Genomic DNA, 27,933 nt, shown 5'->3' with positions numbered 1-27,933 from the left:
CCGGCGGGGATTGTCGGGGGCGGGCGGCGCGGCCAGGCGCCGCGGACATGCCCGAGCGGCGCCGCCGACATCAACAATAGTCCGCGGCGGACGGGCGGGGAGCCATCGCGGGCGGGGAGCGGCGGGGCGCCGCCGCGCCGAGCCTTCCCCCCCCCCACACCCCCTTACTCCCCCCCCTCCCCCCCCCAGCCACCCACCCACCCATGGAGGGGCCGTACTCGCTGGGGGTGAGCGTGTACTCCGACCAGGGCGGCAGGAAATACATGGAGGACGTGACCCAGATCGTGGTGGAGCCCGAGCCGCCGGCCGAGGCGGAGCGCGGCCCCCCGCACAAAGGCGGAGCGGCGCCGGGAGGCCCGCGGGCCGCCGAGCCCCTCGCCGAGAGCGGCCGGCGGAGGGGAGGCAGCCCGCGGGCGCCGGAGGAGGGAGCGCTGCCCTCCGGCCCCGGCTCCGGCCGGCGCCCGCGTCGCTCCGTGGCCTTCTTCGCCGTGTGCGACGGGCACGGCGGCCGGGAGGCGGCCCAGTTCGCCCGGGAGAACCTGTGGGGCTTCATCAAGAAACAGAAGGGCTTCGGCTCGGCGGAGCCGGCCGAGGTGTGCGCGGCCCTGCGCAAGGGCTTCATCGCTTGCCACCGAGCCATGTGGAAAAAACTGCGTAAGTTACAAGCGATTGGCGCTTTCCAGCCGCCCCCCCCCTCCGCCGGGCCCCCGTCCCCTCGGTCCCCGCCGGGGGACAGCAGGTAACGCTGCCGGCCCCGCGGCCTTTCCGCCCAGCCTGGCCGTGCCTGTGTCCCCGTCCCCCCCCATACAACCCCGGGTTCCTCTTCTCCTTTCCGCAGGGCCCTTGCAGCGAGGACTAAGGGGACGGCGAATCCCCCTGCCCGGCATCGCCCCGAGCCGCCGGTCGCTCCTTTTTCCCCATACGCCGGTATCCCCCGAGCGTGGGACGTCCCGCTTTTAGCCGCCTTTTTCTAATTAACACCCACCCCACCCCGCACTATCGCGAGTCGCGTGCTTGAAAACCTCTCCCTCTATCTCTGGGTTGGGAGCCGGGCACCCGGTGGCATCGCTGCCATCCGTGTGCGGGGAGGGGAGGGAAGAGCGGGGATGGGGTTTGAGAGACTCGGTCGAGTAATTCGGTAAAACAAGGGGAAAAAAACTGGAGAGCAAACTGTGGGAGAAAAGCTAGAACCGGGGGGTGAGGACACACCGTAGGACGATTGTGCCATGTAGCTGAAGATGGTGCGATGGTAGAGCTGCGGTTTGTTTTCAGCGTGTTGCAAGTCGGATCTCCGCGTTCGATTTGTTGGGAGGGTCTTCATCTTGTTGACTTGGGGAATTGCACAGAACTCGCCCTTAGATTTCCCTTGTCCGGAGTATCATGAAAAGACAAAGGGGGAAAAAAAAAAAGCAAACTTAAATGGGCTGGGACAGTGGTTTTTCCCCAACTGTGCCTTGGTTCCAGCTGTTTCTGTCAAGTCCTGATGGAAGGATTCAAAATATGGCTGTTTCATAAAAGGTAATCATTTGCTCGTTTTATTGTTCGAGCATCGGGGAATATGCAGTGTACCTGACAAAACAGAAAACACACTCGGTATCCTGAAGATTATATACATTGTTTGCTTAACTGCAGTAAGCTAGAAGTTGGGGTCCTAAATAGGTGAGTGTAAAGGAGAGGAGAGTGACAAGACAGGTGACAATCATCATTCTTGTACTCTTCCTTCTCCCTGAGATCAAGTGAGACTGCAGAATTGAGTTTCTGAAAGGCTTTTTTTTGTTGTTCCTGGTAAGGTGAGGGTTATGGCTTAAAAGTGTGGTTGTTATGAATATATAATCTGTGGAGTGTGTGCGTGTATTGTGTATGCATTTATGTATTCAAAAGCCCCAGAAAGAGAAAATAAAAGAACCGTGAACAGCATATGAAGACTGGCAGGAAGGAGTGGAGCACAGTGAAATTGGATCAAAAACATAGACAGCGATGCTGGCAGTTGGGCTTGGGAGGCAAATGTAAAAAGCAAGAATTCCAGTTAGAGCACCGTGGGGTTTCAACAGAGTGATTCTTGGGGGTGTGGATTATAACGTCAAAACAGTTTCATTTTCCTTTTCCTTGAATAGCAAAATAGGGAAGTTGTACAAATGCCAGATACTTGAAAAGGCACGGGGGAAGGAATGGCAAGGTTGAGGGCACACTGATGTTGGACAGAAAGGATGTCAATTTTAGAAGCACCAGAACTTGACCACAACCTTGATGCTGGGGAACAAGTGGTGAGTGGCACATGACTTCCTGGGCTGCGGACTTGCACGATAAGGAAAAAGATGTGTGAATAAGGGAAGATGGTACGGGGGAAGAAAGATAAGGAGTTCAGTTTTCTAATTGTAGTATCCCTCATCTGTTGTTTGTCACTGTAACTATGCGCAAATACAAAATGCAGAGAGGTGGAGTGACAGAATGCAGGAAATACTATTTTAGTAATGAGTGTTTAGCAAATAGTACTTGGGTTGTGGAACCAATTTAAATTGTTGTGAGAAACAACTTAGCTCAGGCTGCTAGCATTTAACAACATAGTTCTGGCTATGAGCATTTGATGACAGTTTTAGGTAGGCTACATAGTAAACTTCTACGTAGCATGTTTGGTCTTACTGATAGCTGCATGTGCATAACAGCTAGAGTTTTATGGGACAGAAGCATGACTATATCTAGTTTATAACTGCTCATACTATGTTACGGAATCCCAATGCTAATTTTACTTATAGTAAATACTTTTCCATGTCATCGTAAGTAGAGCAGATCTTCAGCTACTGTGTATTGGTGACGCTATGGACATGAAAGGGAGACTGGGTATTTTGGTATCTTGAAATGGGGGCGGGAGAATGGTTTGGATTTTTGGTGTAAAGGATGGAGTCTTTATTGCTTCCAGTTGATGGCCATTGGAAGAGAAGCTCATACTCAGCTGCTCTGTTACTTCTTGGAAGCTGTGGGCTCATCCCAGTGGCCATCTCCTGTGATAGACAGGAAACATACTGATGATGGGAGTACCAGAAAAATTAAAACAGAAAAATACCTCTTTGTCATTGCTGGTAAATTTTGGGTTATTTGTATAGTAATAAAATTATATGTATGCTAAAGGGAACTTTTCTGGAGTAAAAGTTCTTACTGAAGCCTGTTTCTACAACTGGCAGTGGTAGGAAAGGTGTTACAAGAAGCATACTCAGGAGGTCCCAAATTTTGATGTGACTTTACTGAGGGCTGCATAGGTTTATGTTTCTGTGGTAATTCATTTTTTTTATAGCCAAGAGCTTGTTTTTAAATGTTGTATTTAGCTTGATATTATTAAAAATGTTCTTCAGTTTTACTAGTTAGAATTTAGAAAGAGTTGCATACTTCTACTTTGGTTATAACTCTTCCCATTAAATTTAATTGAAGCAATAAAAGTCAAATAATATTTTCATCTCTTGTGTAATAACAAGGTAATTTTCACTGCAAAGTCATAATTTCAGGATTATTCTTAGAAATGTTTAAGAGTTTATGTATTCTTATCTGAAAAGGACCTAGACCACTTGAGGCAATGCAGATTTTCAGGATAATGTAATATTTTTGTGGTATATTGCTGTATTAAAAGTTCATACAGCATTTATTTTTTGAAAGTTTAGTAAGAGTTTTGGAATCAAACCAATTTGAAATGAGGTATTGTAGTTTGACTTAATGTACATAAAACCAGTGAAATAAAAATGAAATACATTCTTTAGCAATATTTAATTTGCAGAATAATCCTGAATCATTCTCAAAAATAAACAGGAGCGGAACTTCCACAGATGCATTTTGGAGCAGTCTGTGTGTTTCAGATCATGTGCCAACCATCACAAGTGAATTTGCTTTTTAGACTGTGGTAGAGTATTTTTTTTTCTGTTACAGATGTGGTATCCAGGTGTAGGATCCACGTTTTGGTGTAACATGTACTGTTTAGGATGGGTGGTTTGTTTTAAACGAATTCCTACCCCTCTCTGCAGTCCCTCCACACGAAGAAGGGTGAAAAAAGCAAGAAGTAATTGCAAGTTGTATATAAACAACTTACAGTCCTGGAATGCTGCATGGATTTGTCTCTTAAAACTGTCTATTGTTGTAAGGAACAAACTGGATTATAAATTTGATAGCTTCAGATAGCTTGAACACTTAACATGCATTCTTTTTTTTTTTTTTCCTCTTTTTTCTATTTTTTCTTGGAAGAGTAGGAAGTGCATCTGTTGAATTGGAAAATGTGGTATTTTGTGGGCAGGTATTGTCAGAGTCTGTGACAGTCAATGTTGTTAGTACCCTGCTAGGTGCAGTTGTGGGTTTACCTCCTTACTCTCCATTCACATCAGCTGGGTCAGCGTGTGCACTGCACTGTTTCATAAACGATGTGATTTTCAGATCTAAAGCCCCCACGCTGTAGTGGAGTTGTGTCTGTCCTGGGATGTATCTGTGTTCTGAGTACATAGCTTAATAATTCATGGCAATAAATACGGAATTAGGGATACAGGCCCATAAGGAAACTTTAACTAACTTTGCTTTCCCAGAGTGCTACCTAGAGGTACTGCTCTGTTGCTGAAGTTGTAGAAGTGGTATGTCATCCACGGACATTTCAGGTATATCCTTGAAGTATGAATTTAGTTTTGAGAGCTTTGTTGTAATTTTGGAATTTCTTTTAATCTGGCAACTTGTTGCGGTATGACAAATGGGCAATAATTTGCTCTGAACTTACTGAAATAAAGTTCTAAACTCAAAAGTGGATGGCATTTAATATTGTTACTTTGAAGGGATGTTACTAATGCTGGTTGTGTGCTTAAGAAAAAGCTGGTGTTTTTATTTAAAGCAGGTGACAATTTCAGTTTGCCAGCTGATGTGCCAGCTACAAAACCAGTTGAGTTTATGAAGTCCGAGTTACAAAACTGAGTGAAGGGTAGTGTTTTTCAAGTAGAGGGGAAAAATTGGTTGAGAAAGATGTCCTATTGCTTAAGTTACACGATTGATAAAAACATGCTCCTGATATGTGGAGGAGTCGGGTAAGTGACTTTCATTTTAATGCTTGAGCTCAGAATAAAACTCAGGAGTTTTGACACTTTTGTTGAGACACAGTCTCTAAAGAAAGGAATATGCTGTGCTGTATACAATACTTATGCCTTGCTCCTGTTTAGAGATAAACTGAAATCCCTTGATGAGAGGCAGATCTAATTTCTGGTTCCGTTGGAGCGTAAAATCTGGGGTTGCTGTATCATTCTTTTTCTCATAAGTGGGTGATTTCACTCTCTGTGCTCTTCATTCCCATAAAGACTGATTTGACTCTCTAATATGTTTTATTGCTATTGAGGGGTTGTTTCACTGACAGAAACTCATTAGTTGCAGCTTGTTTTCTGTTAAGTGCATGGTTGAAGTCCTCATTACCACTTGGTTTCCTCCCTCATTTGCTTTCCATTTGGAATGTGTTAGATTTAATATCCACAGTTAAAATTGCCAGACAAAGTACTTCCAATAAGCTGATTGAATGTTTGTGTTCTTGAAATAAAGCTACTCCTAGGGAGAAAGTGTATTTTAGTATTTAGAACACAAAGCTAGAACTCAGTGTTAGAACTTAAATGTTTAAATTATGCTGGATGTCTTGGTAGCTAACACTGAGGAAATGCAGCTTTTTATCATCAGACTGTCTGTATAATTCTGCTTCTCCTTCAGCACGTCTTCCGTGTCTTCTCTTTCTTGCCTCGGGCATCTGAACATTGTTCAGTGGCACTAGAACTTACGAAATTCCTAATCTTTTGCTTCTACTTAAAACTTCTGAAGTTTAAAATATCTATTTTCACAGAGGGGAAGGTCTAATTGTGTTTTTGTTTTTTTTTCTTGTGTGTTTGTTGTGCCGTAGGAAAATAAATAATATAGTGCTTTGGCAGTCTGGCTTGGGTATTTCCTGCAAACAGAATGTGTATCACGGTGGAATTTTGATGTCGTGCTGTGTGAGCATGACTTGTGAAGTGCAGAAGATAGAATGTGACAAGGAGATGAGTCTCCCATCTGAGTTTGTCTAAAGACGTGAGTGGGTGCAGTGAAGAAGAAACATGAGGTTGCTGTTGACAGTTGAAATCAACTGATAACCGCGAAGTGGAGTACTGTTTTCTGAGGGTGCTGAAGTAGGGAGGAGGACTGGTACGGCTAATCTTTTTTAATTGGGATGTTGTCGCAATCGTTTTGTGGAGTTTTGGAAGAAGATGAACTTGGGTGTGTAGACACAAAAATAGACAAGAAAGGGCATGAAAGAGAAGGTTGGATTGGATGTAAATGGGGAGAGTAGTGTGATAGGAACTGAATGTAAGTGTTTTGAGGGCAAAACAGTTGAGAAAGAAGGAGATTTCTCTAACCATCCTTAGTTCATGCTAGTGTAGGTATTTTATTGTTCTTAATTCAAGGGATATCTTCTGCAGAAGATTTGATGTTATGGATAGCATACTTAAATAGTCTGCATTAGTCAGTCCTCCAAAAGGAGATACAAATAAAACAGATGAGATGTTATTCAACTTAAAATGTTGTTCAGCATAAAAAAGTAAAATAGCATTTTTCTTTCCTTCCGAGGGGATTGGGAATGTCCAGAAAACCTGATTGCCAGTCAAATGTCCAGGCAAAATGACCTAATTTATAACGTTTTCACCTCTTCAGACAGGGAAGTGAACAGTAAATCTTAATGAAAAGCTTGATTGATCCTGCTCAGCACTCAAGGAGCACATCTTCCCTGTTATTCTTCTAGTGATGCTTGGAATATTAAACCAGAGGAGACAGTTTTTTGAATCCTATCATGGTGGTTTGATGCTGGCTTTATATATGTGTACCAATTTAAGCTGTAGCTAGGGGAGCGATGTTACGAAAGTGGGGGGGACCTGAGGGCACTGGTTTGTCAGGCCATACTATAGTTAAGTACACCCTGTATTGTAGTGTTACGCAAGCCTCTGTGACACACCCTTCATCTTGCTCTTCAAAACATTACCAGTTCCACAGAATTACAAACAAAGGTATTTTTATTTGCTTTTTTTTTTTTCTCATTGCAGCAGAGTGGCCGAAGACCATGACAGGTCTCCCAAGCACGTCGGGAACGACTGCCAGTGTGGTAATTATCCGCGGGTCAAAGATGTATGTTGCTCATGTTGGCGATTCGGGAGTGGTGCTGGGAGTCCAGGATGACCCAAAAGACGACTTTGTGAGAGCTGTGGAGGTGACACAGGACCACAAGCCAGAACTTCCCAAAGAAAGGGAAAGAATTGAAGGCCTTGGGGGCAGGTAACTGTCTCTGTGTTTTTTACTTTGGTTTTGATCTCTGCATGCTATTTGTGTCTTTCTGACTGAACTAGGCTTAAGCTAGGGCAAGCAAGCTGGTGAATCTCATATTCTATTTATATTCCTTCCCTATCTGTACTCTGTTTTTTTTCTAGCTTGTTGGGGAATAACTTAGTGTGATCCATTGTTACACTGTTGTGCTTTTTGCTAGTGGTTTATGGTATAAACAACATTTTAACTTCCTGGTGGATCATGCAGCTGAGGTGTGGTTACAGTTCTAAATGTTCACTGAAAACTTTGAAGTGGAGATACTGATATTTGACCTATTTTTCATTAAATTTTGATTAATCTGGGGGGAAAAATATTGCCTTTCCATATAGATAATGGTATGAGCTCTGGAATATCCGGTTTGTCAAGTGGTGGAAACACAGCAATTTTGACACAAAATACTCTATAATTTCTCATGTGTTCTGCATTGTTCCTGTGGTGACAATGGCAGCTGTTGAGTAGGCTCTTCAAAGCTTCTGTTTAAGGAACATTAAAAAAAAAAAAAAATCAAATCCTACATTTGAAATAAGTTCCTGTATTTGCTGTATTTAAATATATGCTTAAAAAGTTAGAATACCACATTTTAACATGTATCTTTACATTAGTGATTTCTTCACTGTGAGGAGCTGGCAGATGTTAGAACATCTCTGAGTTGTGGTTGATGTGCGTTCCCTGTGACTGAGGAAAGCAGGCAGGTTTGTCAGATGGCACTAATGTTTTGAGACAAACCTCAGGGCTCGCATTTGGCATAGCTTCACAGGAGCTCTCTGTTCTTGCGTTCTACAGTACCGCACCAGATGGATGGGCACAGTTTCCTTCTTGTAGCAGTTCAGAGGCAAGAGATCACTGAAGGTTTTCCTGTTGACATTGTTCATATGAGAACCTTGTCAGCTCATTAACCTTCAGGTATTTGTATCTCTAGCAGGTCGAAGTTGATCAGTTAGCTGTATTGGTAGCTTTTCAGAAAGGGTAACTTGCAGTTTTGCTAGGTTAGCACTTGTATAGGTTTCCAAGTTGTGTATCTTGGAGATGGAAAGTCTCTGAAGCTTCAAAGAAGCATTCCCAGGATCTTTGTACCAACAGGAATGGTTAAATTTTTTTTTTTTAAATCTTTATTTTCACTGGTGCTCCTTCTGTTTTTCCCAGGCTGGCTGTTGCAGGCTATTGTCAGGCAAATGGTAGGAGTGAGGTGGACTATGCAGCTGTGCTTATTAATGTCTTCTCTTTCAAGAGAGCGACTTGGGAAAAGTTAGTGGGAGAGCATAATTGAAACTTTCATTAAAAATGAAATTTTCCTAGTAACAGTCTCCAAGTGTGGGATGAGGTCGTCTTTCAGATCATGACTGAAGTTGGCTTTGTGTGGTCATTAGTTGTACAAGTGGATGAGATGGATTTTTAGGATGTGGTGTTTGTGACTTTGCCACACTGTGCATGCGAAAGGATGGAGCGAAACATACCCTTGTTGTTAAGGCCTTTGAAGTCTCAGGAAGTGCATCTTGAATAGCTTCAGTATGAGGAATCTTGAGGCTGTTCCAGAGCTTCTTAGTTTCTAATTACCAATGGCTGTTCCTTGGAAAAAAGCTAGCTTTTAAGTGTCTAGTTCTTAACTTGGTTGGGACCAGGCTTTGCTAGTTCCTTGTTCCGTTACCTTTTCTTGCTTGATGGCTCGTACCCTCTCTGTTGTTTCTTCCCTGCCTCCCTTGCCCAGTAACAGCTGCCCCGTTTACTTGCTCTGTAGCTTCTCCTTTGACCCTTCTAATGCCATCTGTGAGAACTAAAACCAGTGCTCAGTGCCTTAGAGCAGGTGTTAACATTCAAATGCAGAGCTGTTTCTTCCCATCTCCTGTTTTCAGCAGATAGCAACTATGAACAATTCCTCTTTTGTTTCTGCCTGACGTTGGTGCACCGTTAAAGGAAATTCCCCTACAGAAGGCTGCTTCTTTCTCTTGTTTTTTCAACTATACTGTGCTGCTCTTTACTGCCAAACTTTGGCAGATGGAGAAAACTGAAGGAGGAACTACATGATATTTCCACCCGAGTGAGTTGATGTTGATGGTCCTCATCTAAGGAAAGCAAATTCAGATCTGCTTTTTCTCTGACGGATTAAAAAGATACTCTTACATCTGGTTGTTGTAGCCAGCCAGAATTTCTTCCAGGTCTTCATTGCCATGCTTTATCTTTTCTTCTGCCCTTCACCTCTCACTTTTCCCTTTGGCTTAATATGGAATGAAGCTATCTAAGTGATACCATGTGTTTTGAAACATTTAACTGTGCTGTGGACTTCCCTGAGGGTACTGTCATTATTGACCCCATATTTGCATATTTAACTGGTCTCGTGTCATTGAAACTAACTCCCATGCTTTCATTTCCATTCCTTTTAAACCTCTGCCTCTTTCTGACGGTTTTAGTGTGATCAACAAGTCTGGCGTGAATCGTGTCGTTTGGAAGAGACCTCGTCTGACTCACAATGGCCCTGTGCGCCGCAGCACCGTCATTGACCAGATTCCCTTCCTGGCAGTTGCTAGAGCACTTGGTAAGTTGTGCCCGTATTTGGAAAGTGAGACACCACTGCATACAGGCCACTAGAACCGAATTATATCGTTTAGCCAAAACATATAGTTTTGACTTACTTGCTTGCCTTGATTACAAGGCCTTCTGAAAGTCTGGGCCTTTTAAAAGTATTTTTAATACAATATGGATTTCATTTTTCAAATAAAGCTGTAGAAGGTGTCATTGTTGAGTGAAGGACTTGCCCTACAACGTGCAGGATTTTCAATGTCAGTCTTAGAAGGATGGTACTTCGTTTCTGTTGCAAATGAAAAAGTACAAAGCAGTATGTGTCTCCAAGTTGGAGAGCACATTTGTCTTTTTCTTACTGAAATAATAGGACTGTAATTGTTGACTAGGTGGTGGTAAGACTACGTTTTGCTGCATAGCATATGAATTAATTGGGTCTTCCTTTTGTGGTGAATCTGTTTCCTTTCCAGACTTAGTACAGAATGACCAAAGGGGTGAAAGTCAAGTCTGTGTTTTATCTATAACTTGCCTTTGCGAGAGTATTAGTAATGGGAAACTGTCTTGGAGGACGCTTTATTCAAAGGACGAAAAGGCATATTACAGTACCTAGCCAACTTGTTATGAATGGTTTTGGGGAAGTGCTTCAAAACTTAATTTTCGGATACTTCTTGCTCATGAGTGTTAGTGTTTTCTGCTCAGGTTTTTTTCCTTAAATTTATTTCAGAATTCCAGTCTTCTGCAGTTCATTTTGTTTGCTTCCTTCCTCCCTTTGCCCCTGTGAAGAATTCCCTATTCAGATATACCCAGTATGGCTTCAATTTTATGGAAGTGTGGTATCGTATTTTCACCTATGAAACTGTCCTGTGACTTAATTTCTTCTTGGCAGGCTTGACAGTTGTGTGATAGTGTTGTCACTGTTCCTAGATCAGCTGGCAGCATGTCATGGGGACAGTCTGTTCCTGGGACTGTGGTCGTCTTGATAATTGCATAGCATTGCTGTATCTTATTCCAAAGGCCATGATATCTGTTTGACGTGGATTTGTCCAGTGTTAAGAAGAATTTTGCAGGGATAACTAACATTGTAAAAGATAGCTATATATCAAGGAAGGAGTCATAGGTGGCTAGGTGGCTGAAGGGTGATATTTTAATAAAAATAAAATTTTAACTTTATAGACATTTTTCTCTGTATCTTAAAAGTCATTATGTGTCATACTTTAGGCAAGATAGATGCTTGTATGGTTAGTAAAAGTGACTCAAGTTTGAGTAAATCCTTTGGAGTTGATAGATGACTAGCAAACAGATCTTCCTCCATTGAGCAACATATTCCTCTTCTCCCCTTTTTTGCAGAAGGGCACATGTTCCTCATAGGTTACAAAAAGTGTATGCTCAATTTTGATGAATCTTTCATTCCTATGATTGCGAGTTTCTTGTTTGTCTAAATAGCTCGATGACTTTTATCTGATACCTCTCAGCAAGTTGAACAAAAGGATTTGGCTGGGCTTTGTGTCCAGATGGGAATTCAAGGAATGATGCATCTCTTAGTCCCCCACATTGCATTCTTTCCCATTACGTGGATGAAGAGGATTGCTGAAGAGTTCCAGGTTCAAGAAATGAGAACACCTATATTTTAACAATTCTGGGTTTCAAAAGTTACCAGATTTGAAGGTTTAAAAGAGGGCTTTGGCATCTTCAAATCACGGAGAAACAGATTTACAATGTGACAGTGTTTTGGTGTTTGCTTGCTCAAGGAGCCTCCGTAGTCTCTTCACATCCCCTTCTGAGGAGGTATGACGAACCTCCTGGAAAAAGGAACACAGCTGCTTTGCTCCATAGGACCCAGATGGTGCACAGACGCTCACAGTTTGGAAACAGGATTTAACTTCTTTCTGAGGCCAGCATGCCCCTTACGCTGCTTACAAAAGACCTACCACGACTAAAGCCATTTGCATTCATGCTGTTGAGGCCTGCTTGACCTCTTGGCTGGCTCCCAGATTGCTACCCTGGTTGGCACAGCACTGCTGCGTTGGAGCCTCTCCAAACGGAGTAATAACTGTCAGTGTTGACGTATACTGGTTACCAATACTCTAGTCAATCCCACTAAAACCTAGCACAGTGATTATTTTTGCTAAGTCCAAACTTCATTGTTATTCTTGATAGAAACCCCATACAGATCCCAGACTGGACAATAATTTTTAACAGGAGAGCAAGAGTCTGTTGACACTCTGCTCTGAACCGTGGAGAGAAACCTAGAGTTGTGAATTTAGTATCTTTAAAGTGGGAAGATTATCTGATTAGAAAAAATAAAATTTAGAACATCAGTGGTTTTTTTTTTTTTTTTTTTAAATTTGTCTTTTACTTACAACACTTTAAAATATTTTGATGTAGTCTATCCCTCATCCAGTCCTGAAGTCTAGCACTCATTGTAAGGAGTACTGCAGAGGTTTTATATAGCAGGAATAAGACACTGGAGAATTATTGCATTGGTCAAATATTTGGACAGCAGAAAGGATACTGGTGCAATAGAAGTCCTTCTGGCCAACTTAATTCTGTTGACATTCCCTTTACTGTTCTGATTGTCTGCAGTGTCTTTCTGCCCTAAAATAAGCATTTGTGGTATGCACTTTTTATTGCCACTGCTTCTCACAACAGTAGTGACTGCATTTAAGTAATGTTTAATTTATTTATAGCACCATAACAAGTTAGAAATATTTACGCTTCATACTGTCTCTGTAAAGTAGCTGTATGCTGCTTTTCCTGTATACAGGTTTTAAGTCTGCTAACGAAATATTTTAAACTGTAGCAGGGTATTCTGCATTTTAAGCATAGCTACTTCTGCTAACCTTTTCTGGGCAATGAAAACAGCTTGCTTTGTACCAATTTGCCTTGTGATAGATACTTATGAATCCTATGCAATCTCAGAATCATTCACCTCTCAGGATTTGCTGCCCATTCAGATCAGAAGAGCATTTTGTTTTCTTAGAGTGCAATCACTTGAGTAAGTTTCCTGGCACTCACAGTTTCATGGTAACTGTCTATTTTATATGCCTGCCTCTAAAGCAGGTGTGAGGTAACTCAAATTACTTTAATCCCCTTGCGTAAGGCAAGTCTATGAGTGTGCAAATTGCTGGATACCATAGAGCAGATGCTCAGGGGCAACAAGCCGTCATGTAACTTGCTTGTGTGTGACTGTGTGAGTCATGTATTAGTTATTGTCTCCCTGTGGAGACAGAGCTCCATGTGGCACTCCGGAAGGCATTGTAGACTCCCGTGAGCATGCTTACATGTGCATATATTGGGGAAAGAACACTGAGAGGGGAGATAACCTACTCTGTGTGTGTATAACATAATAGCCAGATATATGCTAGTAGAAAGGTTACGTTTCAGCTATGCCATCTGTCTAAATAGATTAACTTATAACTGTTTCTGGGATGATAAGCACAAGACTAAGTGTACAAGATGATGCTGTTTTGTTCCCATGTCTTGAACCTATTGTGGAAAAATGGAATGAAGACTTTTGATCTTTGGAAACCAATTTTGAAGTAAAATCTGGCCATGTGTGTAACTTTCAAAGGTGGTACAGAAAGTAGGGGAAGTATAGCAAAGCTACAGTCTGAGCTCTGAATATCTTACGGTATAACTTGAAACAAGAACAGAATGTAGAAACAAGTAGACAAATGGTGTGATTAATCACTGAGCTTTGTAGGTTGACTGTAAGTGTAACTTAAACTCATTGTAGTTTTCTTAAGTTGCTATTTAAGTTCATCTCCCCAGCTGTCCCCCAGCCTGATCAAGTTGACTGGTAAGTCATGGTGTAATGGCAGAAATGGGTCTTGATTGTTTTTTAAATCATACAGGATCTCTCTTGTTGGTAAATTAGTTCAGGTCTAAATCTAGTAAATCTTTTATGGACTTTTTTCCCTCCTCCTCCCCTTTTCTTGGGAACTAATATAGAGCCAAGATCTGCAGCTGTCAAAGGGGTTGTGTATTAAGGGCTTGCCCTTGCAGTATTGTAGCCATTTGGTGTGTGGGTTTTTGTTTTTTTTTTTTTTCCCCTTAATGAATGATGAAATGTGAACCAAGAACCTGTTAGTTAAACCACTCATTCATGTGGCAACATGAAGTATCTTTCCCCTGTTTTTTATGTGGAAATATAATAGACTCACCCCCATATTTTAGGTGGAGTGGCCTCCACCATACAGATTTGACTTTTCATAAGAACATGAATTTCCTGCTGACCCCTAAAAAGAGTTATGTACCAGAACAGTGAATGCTCAATGTATAGCTGCTACAAGAATGTTGGCTCTGATAGTAATATGGAAGCTGTTTTCCAGAGCAACTTACTGGATGCCAGAATTGTTTTGTGAAGCTCTCTGAACATGCATACCATGAAACCCTAGAGAAGAGGGTATGGCTGACCTCAAATGATCTAAGTAGATTCCTGTATAAGGGTTTAGGTTTTTTACATGCATTTAACTATTTTTTTTAAGTTACCAAATAGAATGCGCACAGTTGCTACGCAGTGTCTGCTTCTTAGTTTTTCCTTCCTGCTCCTTTGTAGGCCCCACCATGAAGATCCCTCACATTGAATTCCATAAGCTAATAAGTTGTATTTAAGTACTGCACAGTACTGTATTTAAGTACTTTTCCGGGTTTTATTGTTAATTGCTTTTTTATCTATATAAAACCAGATAAACTTGGTGCATTTGTGATTCTAATCTTGTCCTAGGGATGTCTTGCTCTAGCTTGTGTAATTTTCTTCACCAAGACAAAATGTATTATGTGTACCTGTACAAAATGCGGAGCGTATGTACTTTGTGGATCTGTGTTATACAGATGATGTGAAGGCATGTGTGGATCCATGTAGCTCAAATGAGAAAGTTTGGAGCTCCCTACCTCCCCCCTTGGCAGACGGGAGGTCTCTGTGCATGCCTTGTTAGCTCTCTCTCCTTTGGCAATGTAGAAAAGCAGTAACAAAACTCTTCTTGTAAAGGTAAAACTTCATCCAGGTTTGGTCAGTGCATTCTTCTGTTTTACCCCTTGTCTTCAGCTGAGCAAATGCTGTTAGGATTGTCTTTTGAAGCTTGAAATTCCACCTTAGTGTTTGTATGAGGGATTTAGTTCAAGGCCAGAAATTGTGAATAGCTTTCTGCATGCCATTTTAGATCTTTACCTCTACCTTTGCATACTAGTTCTTGCAGGCTTTTCTCATGCAGTGTGCTCTGGCGTAGCCCTAGACAGATACTTTTATTCTCTCTTGCCTGTTACTTTGCTAACATACAAGCAGAGATGAGAAGTCATGGTGAAGACTGCCTTATAGGCAGCTTTTAATTCAGAATTTATTTTAAATGTAATATTTTGTTTAATTTGCTGTTGAAATACTGTACTCTTGCCTGTGCTTTCCTTTTCTACGTAGTGTTGAGGGTGGCATTCTTTCAACAGGCTTGACTATGTAAAAGAAGCTCCTAAAAGAGTAGTGAAAGTTTTAAAGCCTCAAGTGCTATCTGTGTAACTTTTCTGCTCACTGCTACCTTCAGTTTTGTCCCCATCCCTCAGACTGAACGGTCTTTAATCATTCCTCGGTTGTATGAAGGGGACATTGCGTTGCATTCATATTTAGACTGCTGTAAAGATGCCCTCTTGTGGCTATAGGACTAGGTTGCCGTGAGTTTTGGTGAAAACATTTTCCACCCTCGCTGAGCCTGGAGGGTTTTAAGTGGTTACTGTCTGTATCCTTGCTGAGATTTGCCTCACTTCCTAGCAGCGCTGCCTCGTTGACAGTGAAAAAAGGAAGTTCTGCAAAGTCTTCTCTTTGTACTAACAGACCTTTTAGATAAAACTTAGATCTGGGATTAATCAAACCGGATTTTCATTTTGGACTGACTTATAAAAGTAAACTTTTCTCTATTAAAACCAAAAGATATCTTTGTATTCAAAACAGCATGCTCCAGAAACATAAATGAAAGACTTGATTTATATGAGTTTTGGACATACTTTTGCTATAAGAAGGCTTTGGGCTTAATCCAGTCCAGTCTACTTATATGATGGGTGGTTTTGTTTGTAACTTCAATTACTTTCCTGGCAGCAGCTGAGTTACAAGCAGGTTTTTTTCATTGTATTTTAAAAGGTAATAGTAAGCAGATAAGATAGACTACATATTTTGATATTTTTATAGGTAGCTAAATTAGTTTCCTGCTCCTTTAGTATATTATTTTAAACATCTATTTTTCATTTTGTAAGATGCAATGTAATTTTTGTGTAGGTCTCTGTATATTAGTGCAATTTGAGTCATGACTAAGAAACAGATATGATTTTTCTGGAAAATGTGGAAGGAACTACATTAATACCATTTTTTTTGGTTTGGAAAAGAAATATGGAAGCCTCACACCAAAAGAAATATTCCTGGTCTGTAAGTTTTTAGAGGACAAGATTAAGTTTTGTAAATGTTTGGGTTTTATTTTGGAACAAAAATAGTATGGCTCACAAAGTGAAGTCTGAGAACCTGGCATTCCTGTGCTGTAATACTAGCCTTCGGCATATCACATCAGCTTGCTATCTTGGCTTCCCAGTCTACTAAAGGGTCACTTGTCTGTCTGCTTGCTTTGGGATAGAATCAAAGTTTTTGGAGCACTTTGAAAAGCCTAGGGAAAACTGTACTCTGCTTTCTGGCTTACTTTTCTCTCCCTTTTTCCCTCCCAGAACTGTGACAGAGGGTGCCATGTAAAGTGAATCTTCCTAAGTTTGTCCTGTATTCCTCAGCTGCTGTGGATGCTGTGCTCTCCAGCTGGCCAGAGAAAGACACACAGCTGACATGAGTATTCTATCTATGCAGCAGCTCTAAAAAGCATTGACTTCATCTGTGGTGCTCTGCCCTTTAGAGAAAAAAAAAAAAAAAAATAAAATAGTACTTCACCCTAGTGACATGGGTTGGCCTTTGCTGGCTTTTGGAGTTGAAGGGTCTGTGAGAATTATTCTTTAAGTGAAGTACTCTTTATGTAGTACTGTTATGGCAAGGATCACTGGCCTGCTTGATTAGTCTGAGTTTGTAGGTTTATGGGAGTAGACTGATGATAGATGAACACTGAAGGCAATTTTTCCTTTTCTTTTGGGCAGTCACAAGTACTGGTTGTTTCCTTCTAGGCCGAGGAAGGAAGAACCTGGATTTTTCTATATGCCTCTGGCTTCAAGTATACTTTGTGGAATTTTTCCTGGGTCAAAGAACAAAAGCTTTATTTTTTTTTTTTTTTCAGTTTGTAACATCTACAGCTCCATTTAGCTTTCAGTAGCTCTAGATTTGTCAGGTGTTGGTCAGTTAGTACCCAATTGTGCTTTAATGTTGTTCCATCGTACGGTTTTGTAAATAAGTTGCTGTGTATTTCCTAGAGATTTTTGAGTTTGAATAGATGATGAGTACAGCGGCATTTAAAACTCAGGGAAATTCAGTTCTCACTGTATGTTTACAACAACCTTGGAATGCTGCTTTGACAGAGGTAATGCTACAGGAGATTATTTGAAAGAATGCATTTTGCCAAAAAATGCATGTTTAATGAACTTTGAAGCTTTGAGTCCTTGAACTAGTCTAGCTCCTCTTCAACATTTGCTTTCAGGAAAAAATTACTTTCCTCTTGTAGTATCTAATTTTCTCTCTTTCTGCTCTCCCCGCCCCGCTATATGTAACGACAATAGTACTGTAGAGATGTGGCTTAGTTGCAGGTTTGTGCCTGGATTTGGCCAAAGATATGGACTACTATTACCAGGTAGTCTGGCAGGCGTTCTAACACAAATCATGGAATGCCAGCTGTTAATTCCTGTTTCAAGCCCACACCTCAGTGTATAGTTCCACCATGGCCTTCAGGTGGGTAACTCGTTGTGGAGGAGAGACATTGAGGCTGGAATTCTCAATACCTATAGCTAGTGGCAACTAGGAAGATTGGGCTCCTGGTCAGGGGGTTTGGCCTGTGATTTGTGAGGTGTGGATTCATCATATGTGTTCCCAGAATCTGTGTGTGCCCTTCAGCAAGCTTATAGTCCTTGGAGTCCCCTTTATAACCGATGTGATATTCCAGATTGTCCCCATGGAGGAGCCTTCTTCCTCTTGGAGGAAGATTCTCTGAAATCAGTATGATTATTACTCAGCTGTTTTCTCAGGAAGAGCAGCAGATGGGCATGATGACATGTATGTAGATGAACCAAAATTAAATAGCATCAGGTTATTTTTGTCATACAGCACAGTATTTTTAATAAAAAAGTGATTCAGCTAATAACATTTGTCATTTCTTCTAAATGAGTATGAACGAACTAGCAAATAAAAGTGTAAAAATATTATGCATGTTGGAAACTGATGCTGCCACTGATTCCAAGATCTGGTGGTTGTAAGATCCCAAGCTCTTGTTTATTTACCTGCTGTCTGTGACAGACATGATGTGAAGAACTCTTGGTGCATGAAGACTTTTCATGGCAATTCATACACAATAATTGCTGTGCTGGAGCTCAGCTTTTCTGTTACAGTATTTATTTTGATCTTGTTGCCAGCTGGCTTGTTTTGTTGTGAGTCTGAGGAGGGAGAGTGCACCTTTATACAAGCAGGCTTGGCTTTTAATTAGCACTTATTAGAAGCATGTGTTTCTGTCTGCTGCTGCTGCTGCAGTGAAGGTGAATTGGTGCTTTTATGAGGATGGACTATCCATGCTTGCTATGGTGAAGTGGAGTAATTGAGTTGAAGTATTCCCTTTCCTGATTCGGGAAAGATCTTTTCAACTGGTTGATAGCTTAAGGCAAAGCTAATGGAAGGAAGTAGGAAGACAAAAAGCTTACTTATTATCTTTAAAAGGGCGGTGATGGATGCAGAAGGCGGCTGCAGGCATGCTTTCTGAAGCCAACAACAAGAAAAGAAAAAACCTGACAAAAACCTTACTCTTAAACTGGAGTTCTTAAGCTTATGTATGCTTTTCAAGTCTGACATTTAATTAATTTCTACTTCTGAAGCCATGTGTTCTGTACAGAAAAATGTAGCCAGTGCTTGCAAATAATACTGTTACTTTTTGTTGCTTATCACTATTAGGAAGCTACTTATGAACATAAAAAAAAAGAAGGTATTAGTGCAAATTAATACCATTCTTGGTTTAAAGGCCCAACCTTAGAAAAAGCTTTTATTTTTTCAAATATACTTGATAAATGAAATTGAAATAACTTGACATGGAAATGCATTTTTTTCTGATGGAGTGGTTTTTACTTGAGGATGGTTTGGAGGAAGCACTTGAACCAATAGAGGTTTTGATTCAAATGTGTTATTCAGATTCAGCTCAGGCCATAGTTGCTGGTGAGGTGACCCCAAACTAATTCGCGTGGCAAGAAAGATTTAAAAATAGAAAGGTTCACTGCGTGAGGCCTTCCAAGGGAGAGGCTTTAGCTCTCATTTTCTGCTTTCCTGCTGGAACCCAGGCACTACTTGTGTTCCTGTGGCTTCTTTCCAACTCCAAAATTTGGCACATGGTGTTCAGCTGGAAAGATGCTCTAACACAGCACTGCATGGCTTTGAAAGTGATGCTAAGGCTGTGGAAGTAGGAGGAATGGGAAAGAGAAATTAATAGGGGAAAGGCTTCAGTCTCTCCTCCTTTGCCCTCTTCTGTTGTTGCTTCTTTGTGGCACCTGTGTGCACAAACACATAAACAGCAAGACATAACTGTGTTTCTGGATTCCTGGAATGGCTGTGGAGGATCTCGGGCTTTAAAAAAAAAAAAAGGCAGCTTAGAACCTTGAGTGTGAAAAGGCAGGGTTTTCTAGTTGGTTTTTTTTTTTCCTCTCCCATGAGCAGGGCTTGTTAAGGTGTTCAGGGCAGCATGCCATTGCGATGCAGATTGAAGACTAATGCTGTGTATGATGTTGGGGAGAAAAAAGGTATTATGTGATCCTCCCCCTCAAACCCCAGCCTAGTTCTATAAACGGTACCATGATTCCCTGTACAAGAAGTAAGGATTTTGTCTCCAGTATTTAAATTGTACCAATAGCTGGAAAGGCACATTTTTCCAAGTTTGGAGTGGGTTTAACAAAGTAAGGCTTTACTTCTGTTTAAGGAGAACTTTAGGTGTTCAGATAGGTTTTAGTTTGGATATGTATGAAGCAGTATGGTTTCACTGTTTTCTAGGTATTAATCTGTTGTATTTCCCCTTTTTCTGGAAATGTTAGTTTTTAGAGAGTAGAAGACATCCTATAAACATAGGTTGGTTTGAATGTGTTTTTATTTAAATTGCTGCATATTAATAAATATGGTGGGAAAGTGACAGCAGCAGAACAGTAATTGTGCTGAAATTACTTTGTATTACCGTTGGTGACTTGAGACTTGGTGGTAACTGTTTTCATGGGAACGTTTTTCTGTTGTTTCCAAGATTGATATTTTCATGTGTAATGTAACAATTAAAAAACATTTTATTCTTCGCTAGGTGATCTTTGGAGCTATGACTTCTACAGTGGTGAATTTGTTGTGTCTCCTGAACCTGACACTAGTGTGCACACAATTGATCCCCAGAAGCACAAATATATTATCCTTGGCAGTGATGGACTGTGGAACATGATCCCGCCTCAAGACGCTATCTCCATGTGCCAGGATCACGAGGAGAAAAAATACTTCATGGTGAGAGCAGCAGCTATAAGTCATTGTGGAAATTTAATACTTTTTTCCTCTAAAAATTGCTTAGTCTGGCATGTATGAAAAGTACCTAACAATGGCATTGTTGTTTAGGCATATTCATAGGCCACAACGTGTAAGTTGTTACTATGGCTGATACTGTGCTTGTATATATTGTCAAATACCATGCCTGTTAACATTATTTAAATTATTTGGTTGTCATTTGGGGGAAATCTGACTACCAGGATGGTGTCTGTGAGTAATAAAGAAGATAACATGTTCCTTCTCTAAGGAAGCTATTAAAAATATTGGCTGAAAATGAGATTTATTTCATGTTAAGATGCATATTACTATGTAGACAATTGTTTATTGTTTTTACATGATTTGTACGAAGTCTGAATTAAATTCTTCTATTTATTTTACAAAACAGTTGAGAATTTATATAGTGGAGCATCTGAGCATCAGATAGTAAATGGTCTGTAAACCCCCTGAGAGACTTTTGTAAAGACCGTTGGATGTGTTACAACTAGGCTATTGATGCAAGTCATTGCATCAGTTTTGTGGTTGAAAGCATTCATATATATGTGGATTCTACCATAAACTGATTTTAAAGTTATATTTCACTAAGAAGAAAGATATGTTTCAATTAATATTTCCTCTTGTGTTTCTGAATCAAGCTACTTTAGCACATGATACATAGGAATATGTATCTCAGGCTGTGCTACATAAACTGTCCTTTACAAAGTCAAGTGGACCTGATCGTTTTCTCTGTCTGTCCCTCTCTAACACAAAGGGAGAGCACCGACAGTCTTGTGCCAAAATGCTGGTGAACAGAGCTCTGGGCCGGTGGAGGCAACGCATGCTTCGTGCAGATAACACTAGTGCCATCGTAATCTGCATCTCACCGTTGCAGGATAGCAAAAGCAACTTGGAAAATGAAGAAGAATTGTATCTCAACTTGGCAGAGTGTCCCTGCTATAGCAGCCCTGATATGAATGTCATGACACCCTCCCGCTGCTGTACCCCACCTGTCAAGGTAACGTTTTTTTCAGTGTTTTAAATGTTCCACTTCTCGAGTGTGGAGCCCACTAAATATGTATCGGTCTCCCTTTTCTTCCCCTAATAGTAATTTCTTTTTATGTAGCTTATTGTGATGTGTAGGACTGGGACAATGGTGTAGTCAGACCATTGCCAGTGATTGAAGTAGTACTTTTAGAAACTACTGGCCTGTCAACTTAAACCACTATTTAATGTTGCTTTTTGTTTGTTTATTTTTTTAAACTGCAGTTTAAAAAGTATACATAGGCAGTATGTATGGCTAAGCAATATATTTCAGTTGCAGGACAGTAACTTGACAGCAATTACCTGGCCATATCCTCAATACTTCCATGTACAAAGCTTTGGAGAAATAGATGAACTTTGAACAGTGTTTCTTAAAAGACTTTGGAACACCAAAGGCAGGGTATTAAAGTATGAACTTCTCAGAATTGCTGGATTTAGGGATACAAAGTTTTTGTAACTCTTAAAATCCTGATTGTTTATTAGTAGTTGTTGAATGTGTATTCCCTCCTTAATGTGGAAGAAATGAGGACTGTAACTTCATGCGTATAGTTCACACAGCTTTAAATGAACTGTTTCTTAAAAGTAAGTCTTCCAAGAACCCTCACAAAATCAGAAGTAGGCTATTGAAAGAGCAGAATCAGACTGTGGGGATCAGAGGTTTAAAAAAGAAAAAAAAACCTCACGAGTCCCTTTAGAGAGTAAGGTTGGGCTACAGTTTCTTTTCCTGCCTTGCCATGTACTTGTATAGCTTGCACAGCTGATGAATTGCAGACTGCTTGTAGATGTGTTCTTAATCTTGGTGTGGTTTGTTTTGTTTTTGTTTGGTTGTGTTGTTTGGTTTCTTGGTTTTTTTTAAGGTAGCCCATGGGTTAATGTACTCAAACACATGTTGCAAAGAAAGTTTTCTTTCTGGATTGGGAGATCTTGTTATCTTCCTCTGGTTGGTTTAATGCTCTTTGTTAGAGGAAAAGACATTCTAATACAAGGTCTTTCTTTAGGTTAGAAGTTTTAACCTTTAACGTAAAGCAGAGCTGTTCAGAAGTGGTTTTTTTGGTTTGTTTTTTTTTTTCTCTCTCAGAACTGGAGTGTAGTTAGGAGTGGATGTTTGTTTCAGTAATTACCAGCTGCTCCTGATTTAAGTAACTGTCCTTTGGGCAAAGTAAAAAGAAAGGAAAAATTAGAAAGGGAGTCCTTAACATTCCCTTGGTAGAAACAAGCTGCTAATAAAATGGCAAGCTTAAACTTTCTGTCTCCTTCCCTTCTATCCAGTATAGCAAAATACATGAAAGGAGCTTAAAATCTAGCAAAATCTTGAGTGGCGAAAAACTATTTGAATTCTAAATACTCCTAAACTTTTAAGTTGTACCATATGTTTTGTGCGTGATCTATTATCAGTACTGATTGAATAAACATTGAGCTATGTTGACTGCAAAATATCCAGGAAGTAGCATTTCTGGATAAGGGCTTAGTGGAATTTTTTTTTTTTTCTCAAGATTCCCCCTCCCCATCTAAGTAGATGAAGTGAACTGTGATGTGTGAATCTAGATAAATTGCAGCAGGTGGTCACAAAGAGTGAAGAGATCAAAACTTTAGACAACTAACACTTTTGGTGTTTGCAGTGTAGATAAGGTCCTATTTTTTTTTTCTTTTTTTTTGCTTAATGTGCAAAACCCAAAAGATAATTTTGACTGGCTACAGGTCTTCATTGATAATACATGTATAAATTAGTTCTATTTTAATGCAAAAGTTTTTCTCCTCTTGGATTAAAATAGAACTGGTGTCGCCAGTTGAGAAACAGAGATCCTATTTTCTCAGTACTTGGTTTTTATTAAAGGTACTAACGTAAAACAGGTTTCTGCTTTACTAACAAGCATCCAACTGTCCTCGCAGAGTATCTGTGAATATCAGAAGAAAAGAAGTGTGAGAAGGAACTTAAACAGAAAAGAGACAGAAAAAGACCACTGTACGCTTGGAATAATTTTTAAATACTTCAGAAAAAACCAAATGTTTCCAGGCAGATCATAATAAATGAAATGTCTTAGTAGTTGTGTCTCCATGTATGTTTTTTTGAAAAACAAGAACTTTGTGTAGCTATCTGTAAGTATATTTAGTAACTACACCACCCTGAGTAATAACTATCTTCTTCATAGTACAAAGAGCTTTATCAGTTAGATAAGAGCCACGATGGAAGGCAAAACATATTTCCATAAACTTTGGTTATGTAATGGTTGGACTGCAGGCTTTTAATTTATATAGCCTTCATGGGAGCCTTCTGGGTAAAATTCAGTGCGTGCAGGAACGCTTGTTGGCTCAATGTTTTCTTTAAAATTAAAATTATGTGAAACATAATTGAGGGATTTGAGACTCTCCCCCCAAAAGGTTGAATACATGGTTTCTTATGCCTTGCCTCAGACATTAAATGGTAGCCTTATTGCAAGGTGCCAGGTTTCTTACGAAGTACAGTCACGCAACTATTTCAGAATATGTATTTTGGAATTTTTTTCTGATGGTGATAACTTGTGAGAGATTAAGGAAATGCCCTTATTTCATGATCCTTTGTGATCCTAGTGATATTGTCAACCTTATAGGAGGGAAAAGCTCCGTTTTGTTGATTACACAAAAGAAAGTATGGCAATAGATGACAATATCCATTTGCAAAACAATACATAAATACCTTTATACATGAAGCTGCAGGTAAATATAAGATCTAAATTAGGTAGGTGATTAATCTTCTTACAAAATTACTGTTGATTTTTACTGAAAATCGATCATTGCAGTTTCTATAAAGAAATGAATCCGAGGTTGTGGAATGATTATAACCCAGAGAGGAGAGGATAGGTCAGCGAAACCAAGAGGTGGCAATGGAAAGGATACTTGCCTGTTATCTTCAGAGAACTGAAAGAAGCACGGATAGCCTTGACTTAACAGCTGCTACCTTCCAAAACAATTAATTTGGAAATAGATGGAGACCAAATCAAATTTTCTCAATTAAACAGAAGTATTTCTTAATTGCATATCCTTCTGGCAACAATTACTAATGCCAAATTAATTCAAGTATTCCTGAGGCCACTGATGAAATTTGATTGGATTGTTGAGAAATGAAATTGGTGATTCTTGCTTTGTTACATCACTCTTTAGCACTCCATCCTCTGACTTCATTTGGCTTCCCAAAGCCTTATCCAATCTCAGCAAAATCCAAACCAAGCAAAAGATGCTGGCAACAAGAGCCACAGTGTTAAGTGTCTTGCACAATAAAAACACAAAACCTAAGTCATGGCTAGAGACACAATTTCAAAAATCAAACTGAGCAGATGACATTGCCAGAGCTGCTCTGTGCATGTCATCTAGTTTTCTTACGGGTTCTGCAAGAACCGAGTTGAAGAATAACCTCTAAAATACCATCCATAATGGTCGTCTCTCTTGAGTTGCTCTATGTAGTAGAAGAGTATTATCTAAATGGTTTTATCTACACCTGGGGAGCAACAGGGGAGTAGAGGGGAGTGGAAAACCAAGTCTAGATGCTAGAAGCAATTCTGATTATTTTCTCTTTTGGACTGCATTTTATTAAACCTTACTTAGTATTAGATTTTTCAAAAGTGCTGAGCAGTTGTGGATCTCTTCTTGAAGGTGAACTGAAGTTGTTCTGGGTTGTGACTTCAAAAGCATCTATTTATTCATCTGAGACGTTACACTGACTTAACTCTGATTCAGCTGTGTGTGCATTTGAGTTTTCAGCACATCGTTTTCTTAAAATAGTCATTGTCATTTGCCTTACATTGATGGGTATGTAATGTGGCCTTGAAATTTACTTTTGAAGGACTCTCTGAATAACTAGGGATTTCTTCACAATTAAATCTTTAATAAGGTCGTAATTCATGTCTTCAGGGTACTGCATAAATACTGGTTTTCATAATCCCCCCGTGGATAGTGAAAGCAAGTGTTGTCCCCATTTTCCTGTTGGTAAAACTGAGAAGGAGGCAGAAACACTTCTCAAAGGCTGAAGAAGGGATAAGTACCTGAAGGTAGGGTTAGAAAGTCCCTGGTTCTCAGGACATCACATTACGCAGCTTCTCTTCAATGTACAGAATGACTGTGCTTCATAGAGAGTGGATAGATGTGCTGTGAGGAATGGAGTTGCTTTCTTTCCAAGTTGCAGAGCATAAAACTAGGCAATAGAATGCGTTACTTTGCATAGCAAACTAACTCTATTTTTAGAACAGCTGTGTCCAATGCTCCACCTTCCTGCATGCAATCAGGACACCTACGAGGAAGAGTTTGTTGATCTCCCTGATAACCTGGTTATGCAGTAACTAAGAATTCTAAATGTAACAAAGGTCAGATGACTTTTTCTGCTGTTTGCCCTAATAGTGCTTGGCCATCTGAGAAGGTAGTATAGGTGCATCTATCGCAATGTCTGAAGGAGGGAAGTCACGTGTGGAAAATCATAGGACAGAGATTGCAGGCACTGCTTTCTACGTGGCTTCCTAAATTAACAGCAGATGCATGCAGATTCCTCAGCATTTTATAGCAGCAGAAAGGAAGGTGTGCAGGCTGAGTAAGTCTGAACAGCCCTCCGAATGAAGAGATTATGTGTCTGCCATTATGAGACACTTGCAGATTGGATGACTGAAATAGACGCGTTTATGAAGTTGGTGCGCACAAAGTACCGAGTTCAGATCCGCAATCTGAATCTGTTTCTGCCTCTCAACGTGGAGAAAAGATAACTCTGTAGAGTAGGATTTTTCTGTCCTTGCTAAGGTTTGGAGAAGCTCTGTCACACACTGTCTCTACCCTTAAAGGAGAGTGCAGGTGAAATAACTATATTTATGCCTAAATATTTTTCTTTTCTTTTCCCTCAGCTTTTAGAAGATGATCCATGGCCACGACTGAATGCGTCTGAGCCTATTCCTCCTCTCATGCATAGCAACATGATCTCAGAAAAATATTTAGAGCTGCCAAATGAGATTGCCAAAAGCAATGTACCTTCATCAGGAGCAACCTTGAAGGATTCAGGCCCCCAGGAGGAGAAGTGCAGCAAAGCGTTGGCTTTGAGGATACATGAATCCTACAGTAATGGTTTGTCAGTCAGTCTCTCCCCTTCCAACTCCGCAAATTCAGGCACGGACCAAAAAGGCTTCAAGGTGTCTCCTAATGGCCAAACAAAAGCCCAAGATGCAGAGAGGACACCCACAGCAAACTTTAAAAGGACATTGGAAGAATCCAACTCTGGCCCAGCTATGAAGAAGCCAAGACGTGGCCTAAGTCGAAACATTAGTGTCCAACCAGAAGGCATGTCTGCAACTCCACAGCGCAAAAACTCAAACAAGCTGACCATGCGACGCAGCCTGCGGGGCCAGAAGAAGCTCAGCAATTCACTCTTCCACCCGCCCAGGAAAGCAGTCTGCGTTTGCTGAAGGGCATTTGTGTAAGGAAGTGTATTTTGGTCTGATTAGAATTTTAAAGTTGGTGCAGAAGTTTGAGAATCTTCCTGTTTATCTTTTTTTAAAGTAGAAACTTTTTTTGGTATCAAACAGCTTTATCCCAGCCTTGTACTTGCTTGTATTATAACTGTGAATTTTGTAGATGTGTAGGGTATAAGTCACTGTAAAATGTGTGTAAATTTGTATTCCTTCATATAAATGTAGTCTCTTTTCTTCCTTGTATAATTGTTACAGCGGGGCTAAACCTTGTTTTAAAAAAAAAAAATCCTTTTTGTTAATTTACTAAAGTCATGAATTTGTATACGCTTCTTGTGATGAGAATTTCACAACTTTTTAACTAAAGTAAATTATTAAACAGAATGGAAGATATGTATTTTCGTAGTACTATACGTTCCACCTAAAGTGTGTCTTTTAGAGAATACACTAGGTCTATATTTTGGTTTTAAATTTTAGATTTCTCTACTCAGAAATGAAATGTATGTGGAAGCAGAGATGTTGAGTCTTGCTTTACACAGCTCAATGTCAATTTCTTTATGTTAATTAAAATACTATGCAGTATCTTATTTAGTTGTATTTTTTGTAACATTAATCGTCAAAGTATTTAGCAAAAAAGTGTGTGTTTTAAAACTCCAACTCCCAAAAGCATCCTATAAAGCCATTCCCATCCCCTGTTATAAATGATGGCATTTTTATCCAGGCATAAATGTATGCCCTACGGAGGCATGAATTTTCTGCTATTCCAATACTGATGGTGCTGCTAATACCTTTCAACATAATTTCTTAAATTATTTTATGACTATTTTCATTGAGTATGTGGACCATGTGTATGTTCACCTAAATAAAACATGTGAAAATTTGATGGGGGTGCCTTTTTTTTAATTTCAAGCTTAAGTTCTGTTGAGCACATTTGTATTTATTTTGCATTCATTAAAATCTAATATTCTCCCCTTC

General features: G+C 40.1%; 1 protein-coding gene across 1 annotated transcript; it reads left to right on the top strand.

Annotated features, from left to right (window-relative positions):
• PPM1D (protein phosphatase, Mg2+/Mn2+ dependent 1D) lies at nt 1-27,932 on the top strand. The gene is made up of 6 exons (XM_075032966.1): nt 1-654; nt 7,068-7,296; nt 9,750-9,874; nt 20,295-20,485; nt 21,273-21,515; nt 26,401-27,932. The coding sequence occupies exons 1-6, from the start codon at nt 204-206 to the stop codon at nt 26,953-26,955; spliced, it is 1,794 nt and encodes a 597-aa protein (XP_074889067.1). The 5' UTR covers nt 1-203; the 3' UTR covers nt 26,956-27,932.
• Nucleotide 27,933: the final 1 nt, after the last annotated feature.

Source organism: Buteo buteo, chromosome 7 (genome assembly GCF_964188355.1).
Source record: "Buteo buteo chromosome 7, bButBut1.hap1.1, whole genome shotgun sequence".
Lineage (NCBI taxonomy): Eukaryota > Metazoa > Chordata > Aves > Accipitriformes > Accipitridae > Buteo > Buteo buteo.
Note: the sequence above shows the minus strand (reverse complement) of the source record. Positions and strands in the feature narration are given on the sequence as shown.